Source organism: Fukomys damarensis, unplaced genomic scaffold, assembly GCF_012274545.1.
Source record: "Fukomys damarensis isolate Sample0158 unplaced genomic scaffold, DMR_v1.0_HiC HiC_scaffold_14, whole genome shotgun sequence".
In the NCBI taxonomy this organism is placed as follows: Eukaryota; Metazoa; Chordata; class Mammalia; order Rodentia; family Bathyergidae; genus Fukomys; species Fukomys damarensis.
This window is the reverse complement of record NW_022900926.1, coordinates 38,293,535-38,301,619: the sequence shown is the minus strand read 5'-3', so window position 1 is coordinate 38,301,619 and position 8,085 is coordinate 38,293,535. Positions and strand designations below refer to the sequence as shown.

General features: G+C 37.6%; 1 protein-coding gene across 7 annotated transcripts in view; it reads right to left on the bottom strand.

The window, feature by feature from the left end:
* Window positions 1-8,085, bottom strand: part of Pde10a (phosphodiesterase 10A) — a 551,502-nt gene that overhangs the window by 4,352 nt on the left and 539,065 nt on the right. For all 7 annotated transcript variants that reach the window (XM_019205466.2, XM_019205465.2, XM_010610549.3 and 4 more), the window contains 2 exons: window positions 5,488-5,599; window positions 2,682-2,762 (listed from right to left, as the gene is read on the bottom strand). In XM_019205466.2, coding sequence (XP_019061011.1) covers window positions 2,682-2,762; window positions 5,488-5,599 — 193 coding nt within the window. The remainder of the gene's footprint in view (window positions 1-2,681; window positions 2,763-5,487; window positions 5,600-8,085) is intronic.

Below are 8,085 nucleotides of genomic sequence, written 5' to 3'. Positions count from 1 at the left end.
ATATTGTTGATTATAGTTTACAGTGCATTAAAATACATCTTAGAAATACAACACAAAAATTTAAGACGTATCATGAAAGTTATACCTGTTGAAATCTAAACACACATGTTTAATAAGATTCTATTCATAGATCACTTAAGTTTACTTCAAGTCTCCTGTTATTGTTAGTCAGGCAAAGACATTTCAAAGCTAAGCATGCTTTTCTCTTACATGTGTGACCCTATTTCATCCTAATGTTACAAATTACCACAATATTTCCTGTGCGTTACTCTTGGCTTTGGTATATTGTATGGTGTCCTGCTACTTCCCCATTCCTTGTTTTATTTCAACCTACAATGTCACTAACTTCATCATACCTTTCTCAAGTTCCTATTTTGCCTATATATTTGACTTAACTGTTTTAAATTGTCATACTATAAAAATATATTAAAGATAGCTGGGCGTCGTGGCGCATTCCTGTAATCCCAGCACTCGGGAGGCTGAGGCAGGAGGATCACTGTGAGTTCGAGACCAACCTGAGCTACATAGGGAGTTCCAGATCAGTCTCAACTACACAGCAAAATCCTGTCTACAACAAACAAACAAAAAAACAAATATATATATATATTAAAGAATACTTTTCAGGCATTACGAATCACTTGCAAATAAATGGTGTTGCCTCAGACTCGTCTAGGGAAGGCAAGATGTGAAAGATTCTGAGACTCTGAGCCAGAGAACACAGACTGTCTAGCTCTCAGTAATTGCCCCAAGTAGCTAGCCATACTTACATAACTGGTCAATGTACTGCCTCAGTATAGTATAACTGGACAGCATGTATAAGATAGAATTGGGTCTGAGGTGAGCCCCAACCACAGCTACCAATTTCTTTTTAAAAATGCACTTCAAGGAACCATATCACAGGATATAAAGGAACCAAATATATGTGGTTCCTCTTTGTTTTCATCTTCTTTTTTTTTTTCCTTTCTTTCTTTTTTCTTTTTGGTACCGAGAATCGAACTCAGGACCTTGTACTTGCAAGGCAGGCAGCGGAACCACAGAGCTAAATCTCTGGCCCGTGTTTTCTTCTGATGTAAAGCTATTTCCATAGTCATCTTATTGGACAAATGCCTATTTCAATTTTTAAATTTGTGTCTCATGCAGAGATTTCCTTACTTCTATTTTTGGCAGCTGTCAGACAATTCCATGAAAGAGATTAATTATTGGAAAGTAGGGGATTTCATTACAATGACAAAGAATAATTTCATAGTAATCAGTAATTCAGAAGTAATATAGTTGGTAAATTATTAGCGAATTACAGAGAACTTAAAACATTTATTTGAAGTAGGTCTCATTGTGTAGTTCAGGTTGGCCTTGAAATCACTATGTAGCCCAGGCTGGCCTTGTACTTGTGATCATCCTCTGCCTCAGCCTTCTGAGTGCTGGGATTACATGCATGTTCCACCACAATTAGCTTTGACAGAGATATTTCATTTAAAGATTTCCCATACTGTAAAACTAAAACATATTCATAAAAAGCACATTATTCTAAAAACATTATCATTAAAATTAAAAACTCTAGTGCTGGATGTGGTGGTGCACACCTGTAATCCCAGCCCTTGGGAGGCTGAGGCAGGAGGATCACTATGAGTTCGAGACCAGCCTGGGCTACATAGGGAGTTCCAGGGCAATCTCAATTACATAGTGAGACCCTGCCTCAAAAAACAAAAAACAAAAAAAAAAAATTAAAAACTCTAGAAAGAACCCATAATTTGTCAGCATCAGTGAGAAATTTTCAGCACCCTACACATTCTTCTGAGGAGACAGTTTACATAAAATGAAAAAAATTGTTAGATGCCCTTCTTATACCATATAACAAGATAACTTCCAAATGAATTAACAGTCAAGTAAGTGATGGAATGCAAGAAGTAACTAAAGATATATGAAAATTCTTATATATTCTAGGATAGAAAAGGACTATCAAAATATAACAGAAGAGCACACACCAGATAGGAAAGTCTAATAATTGTCTGTATATATGAGAGTTCCATAAACAATGTTAAAAGAAACCCAACTGTAAATACATACATGTGTCATGCATGACAGGGATGTGAGCTGCACTGTCAAAGAGTGGCAATGAGCTCCCTTCAACAAGGACACTAGAGGGTGCTTGGCAAAGGCACTCTCCTGCATTGTACGTTAGAAAAGAACACCTGTTCACTGCAGTGCCATCCCTGGAGAGTGCCGTGAGCTTCTGAAATCCAGCTAGGATCTCCTAACCTCAATCTCAGGGCTGGGGGAGGTCTCAAGTATTTCTCTCCATCTTTCGTTCCACGGCACAGCCATACCCCGTGCTTCCATGTTGACTTCAATGCTTGGAGCAAGGTCAGAGCTGGCCCTCACACCTAGGTTAAAGCGCAAACTTCTGGGGTCTACTCCTCCACCTGTGCAAGTCAGATTCTTAAGGATGCCTGAGCATGTGAAGGCTTGCTGGAATAGATGAAGACTCAAGGGAAGAAGGGCTAGTCTTCCAGCTCTCAGCTTGTGCAGGACGAATCACTAAAGTTTCTTCCTCAACCAGCAGGCCTGTGTTGACCATCCCTTACTCAAAACTTACTACAACATGGAGCATGCTTTCTCTTCAGAGATAGTGTTATAACCACCTTAAACTAACTTAATAACAACTGAACTCTAACAACCCATACCTGGCCTTGTGGGACTTCATCTTTCTTGTCTCTGTCCATCATAGGTATGGGCTGTATTCCCAGTTTCTTCATTTCATCACCCTAAAATAAATGGGAGAGGGAATTATTCTTTCTCAATAGCCATAAAATTTGGAATCAATGATTTGTCCCCTGTGCTCATTAATTTTCCTCAAAACAAAGAATGTTTCTTGTTACTGTCCTAAGAAACATGTCAACATAATGTAGAACAGTGCGTCCATGTTTGGTATTTTGTCCTGGTGTACTGTACTCTCTTGAATTATGTATGGTATTTCCAGAGATCAGCCCTCTCTTCCGGCACCACTACGGAGCAGTTAGTCAAAATGACAAGGACAATGAGAAGGAACAGGGAAGTATGCGACGTCTTCAAGGCCTCTGTCGCATCTTTCTCAAATGATTCTTCGGGAGAGTGGAGCTGGAGAAGCCGGGCTGCGGAGCAGGGTGCTGACGCAGAAAGAGTGACAGTCTGCGGAAGCCACTGGTAAGGACAAGGCAAGCCCTACCACCGGGCTTTAAACTCCTAATTCTAGGTAATATGTGGGAAGGATTTCCTAGGTTGAAGGCTCTGTATTACATAATTTATAAATATTACGCCACGTATTTCTCAGGAAGTCCTCAGAGATGATTTATTATCCCATTTTCTAGATCTTAGAAATTATCTTGCTTAGTATTCATTTGTCAAAGCTTTTTAAAATATTCGTCCTTAAAATTTTCTAACTTTTATCCTAACTTCCCACTCTTCCCTCACATTTATTATATGATAGTTTTAATGATTCTTATTTTCAGAAACCACAAATATAGACTAAAAACTTCCTAGATTTGCTAGAATATAGCCTAGAAATAAATTACTCTGAACTCATTACGAGTTTTCATGTAGGGATGCAACATTTGTCAGCTGAGTGCCCAGGCTGGGAGGCACAACTTCCTCTGTAATGTGATCCCTATAATGCTGCAGCCAGTGGCCTTCAACCTGGTCTCTGATTTAATGGAGCCTGCCAACTCCCTTGCTCTCAGTGACTTTTCAAGCCCCAAAAGGAAGCAGATTTTAAACAAACAATGCTTGACTACACACTGAAAGTAAGAATAAATGCAGCAAAGGAAAACTATGCTATGGATCACAGATGTAACGAGGGCTACCAGGAAACACAGCGAGGTGTTGGCCACATGGGGTTCAGTACAACATGCTCTAAGTTTTGGCCTCTGTCACAGAAGTGGCAGAGAATTTGAAGCATTGATAAGAGTTATCATCGTTCCTATATGACAGTGTGCTTACTAAAGGTATTGATAGATTAGAAAACTGTCTGAGGCTATGTGGTTATTGCCAAAACCAGATTTATGCAGACCATACTCTTCACCACTGTGACTGTGACAGACCGGAAAGACTCAGGCCAGGAACCCAGGTGGAACCTACAGTCATGGAGACACCACATGGTGATCATCTGGTGGGAGGCAATTGCACAAGAGAGGCTGGACTTTGTGGCTATCTAGGTCAATGGCAGGTACTATACTGGCATCTCCTTCCCAGGGACTGTGGGGTCATGGAAGACCATGCCTGTGATCAGGCTAAATGCTTCATCTGCTTTTGTGGACTGGATCATCAAGGAGGAGTACAAGGAGGGGAAAAATCTGTATGACATTTCTGTCACATACTGAGTTATATTTTAGAATATAAATATAGTTGGTAAAAAGGTATGAAATATAGTTTTCTTATCTGATATTTATAGATGGTACTCTATGGTGAATCCTCAAATTAAATTGATTGTGATAAAAAAGTCAATTATTACAGTTCATACAAATACATCAGAAACAATATCTCAATTGAGTCTCAAATTAACTAGGTCCTGATACACACACAATAAAATAAGACAAATCATGTAAATGCTTGCATGTACAAGGTATAAGGAATTCTACAGAAATAGCAACATAAGCATAAACAGCTCACGGTCTGTGTCCTCATCTAAGAAAAATTCTTTGGCTTCTCCATTATGAAAAAATTTAACATTATAAATAATTTCTTTTGAACTTAAAGATGAATGATTTGTTGTTTTTTGTATTTAACATTCATTCTTTGATACAGGTAATATATGAGGTTCAATCAGCTACAGCAAAACTCTTTGCCTTTTGAATTTACTTTTTCACACCAAAAAAAGTACCCAAAGAATTTACAATTTTTTCATAATCTTTCAATATGCGCAGACTTAGGTATTTGTGATTATATTCTACTTTCTCTGAGGAATGACATATACATTACTGATAATCTATTCAGCCAAAAAAGATGCTACTGAAAGTCATATTTGTTTGCTTCAGGGATGTCATAAATTGAAATTGTACACATTCTATAGAAAATGTAATTTGCAGGTGAGTTAACCATTGGGCATATTTACAAATTTTCTTATTTCACAGTGATTACTCTCTTAGCTTCTAAGTGCAGGCAGATATAGCCCATTCAGAGTAGCCATCCAATAATGTTTAATGAATGAGTAGAGGACAAGCTGTCAAGTGAGGAAAACCGTTACACTAAGGTTCAGCCCAGTAAATAAGTTCCTAAACAGAGATCGGAGAATTTACACACACATTCAAGTAAGACATGGTAGAAGCAATGTTCTCATGTTGAGCCTACATAATGGCTAAATCTTTCAGCATATGTGATTGACTATAGTTTCCAAAATATTGTAACTAGCAACATCAGCAATTTAGATACTAAGCAAATTATCCATATATTGAATTTCTCCTCAGTATTTCCCGTTCCTTGATATTATCTATCCTAATATAAGAATCAAGGACATACCTCTGCCCAGAATTCTGCATATATATCATTTGCCGTCAACTTTGTAACTGGCCACAGTTTTGTCACAGAACAAAGGTCACAGGCTGTCATCATCAAGCCAATTACACGGTCTCTGGAACATAAGGTAAGACTGGTCAGCACTGCAACTGCATGTTTGTACTAAGGCCTGGAGGGACTTCTGATTGCAGCGATGAGGCTTGTGGAGGCATTATTTTATGAAGGGAGAGAGACAGCAATAAGCAACGGATCCAGTAACAGGCAGAACAATAAAATGGAATAAAAGAACAGTGGCACTTGGATTATAAGAACATCAGTCACTTCCATTGCTAGTTCCATGGAGTATTTTAAGTGTTCTTGTTGCCTCAATATTACCACTGAAATATAATACGGGCTACATACTACTATCTTCTAGGTCTCCTGGCACACTTACATTGCTATGGACCAGGTTTTCATTCTTATGGAATTTGGGAAATTTAAAATGGGAGAAATCATTAAGAGAAAATCTGTCATAATGCTCTCACTCTGTATGAGGAAATGTGAAGTGTGCAGAAATGATACAACTTCTGCAAGGGACTAATGGGTGGGGACTAGGTCAAGAAAGTATGCTAGAGGCTTTCCATGTCTCCACTGGCAAAGAGAGGGAGGGGATGCACCCTCCCAACACTGCTTTCCACGTACTTCTCTTGAAATTCTAACCTTTCAAACAAAATGAGCTTCCTTTTCAGCTGCCTGGCACTCCCAACTGTGTGTGTGTCATGTCTATTTCTTCTAAATATGATTCAGTCTTTTCTCTTGAAGAAAAATAATAAATGCTTTAAAGATTCAGACACATCCACTATAGGTCTACCAGATCCAGCAGTGAGATGTACTTACCCTGGCCTAAAGGAACACTACACTTAGTGGGAAAACTAAGCAGTAGTTATTAGGAATTTCAGTACACTAACTTGGACTTTTACAGAGCAAATTATATAATTTAAAAAGAGAAATTATCATCAAACATATGATATTGTAAAGAGGAAAATGATGTTATAATTTCTGGTTCACATCTAAATTCTAATGAGCCGGAAAAGATATACTGCTATGAACACACCTCACCTCCAGTGGGTCTGTGGATAATCTCCTCTGGTGGGCAAAGTCACACCCCAGTTCCTGAGCCTGCCCTAACCAAGACAGACAGCACAGCAGGAGCATCTGTCTTCCATCTTGGCAGAGGATTCTGATCCAGTCTTACTCAGTATTGATAAGGTTCCTGAACACCTGGCAGGCTGTGTTTCTTCTTATTAATTGCATCTTTGATACCAATCAATTACAAAGTTCATCTGTTTTCCATTTCCTTTAGTCCACTGAACTAATTTCTCTTACAACTTCATTTCCCATAAGGAAACATTTTAAGATTGCATCATATCTCTTACAGGTTAGATTAGATGACTTAAAAAACATTGATTAGACTTGGCATGTACCCTTCCTGTAACCCCAAACAGATGCAACATGAAGATCTAAATCCCTTAAAGTGATCAGTGAAGTATACTATTGTCCTAATGAAGTAGTTTATGGCTTGAATTTTTTGGAGTTAGTCTTCTAAAGGAATAAGAATATCAACTGTTTCCTCAATAGGTGTATTTATTTAAACAGAAATAGAATGTAAAACTGATCATTCTATTTATAAATAGTTATTCTCAATTTAATCTCAAAAATTCAATTTCATTCAATTTATATTAACAGAAACATTTATTTTTCACATCTCAAAAGAAATTTATTTCATACATCTGTAAAACAAAAGAAATATTAATAGACTTGTGCATTATAAAACATATGGAAGTGACTGTCCCACTAGAAATTATTCCACATGGAAGGTTGCTACTATGGGGATTGAAGAGATTATGTAACAGTTACTATAGCATTGAGATTCTGCTGTCAAAATTACTTGACAAAACAGTGTAGCTTTAGCTAGTTTACTGTTAACCAAGGAAGTGAATAATTTAGAAATCTAGCATGAAATGATTTTGCAAATATAATTACTCATTTTAAATTTTTCAATTACAAATAGTCATGGTCGTCCAGAATGCTATCATTAAGTTAATAATTAAGTACATGAATGGAATATAGACATAGCTGGTATAGATACTTAATTCTTAAATGCATTTAACAGCCACTTGTAAAAGGAATGGTGTTTACTAAATATTTTTTTTTTTTTGGTACTGGGCTTGAACTCAGGACCTTGTGCTTTTGAGGCAGTCAGTGGAATCACTGAGCTAAATCCCTTGCCCTACTAAATATACTGTTGGTATATACCACCCAGTCACTAGACATGATGAAGCTAGAGTCCCATAAATGGCTATAATACAAACATTTTACAGTACAGTAATTTTAGAGGGTTTCATACATTCATTTATTCCAAAAGGGTCTGAATGCCTAGATGTACCATGAATAGCTACAGCAATGAACAAAGTAGATCTTGCTCTTATAGAACATTCTGGCTGGGAAAGGCAAACAATAGGTAGGTTAAAAAAATTATGCAGCAGCAGTGCTGTGTAAAAGATACAAAAGAGAAAAAACAGAGGTAACCACAGCAAGACCTATGAGAGGCTGCTAGCAGAC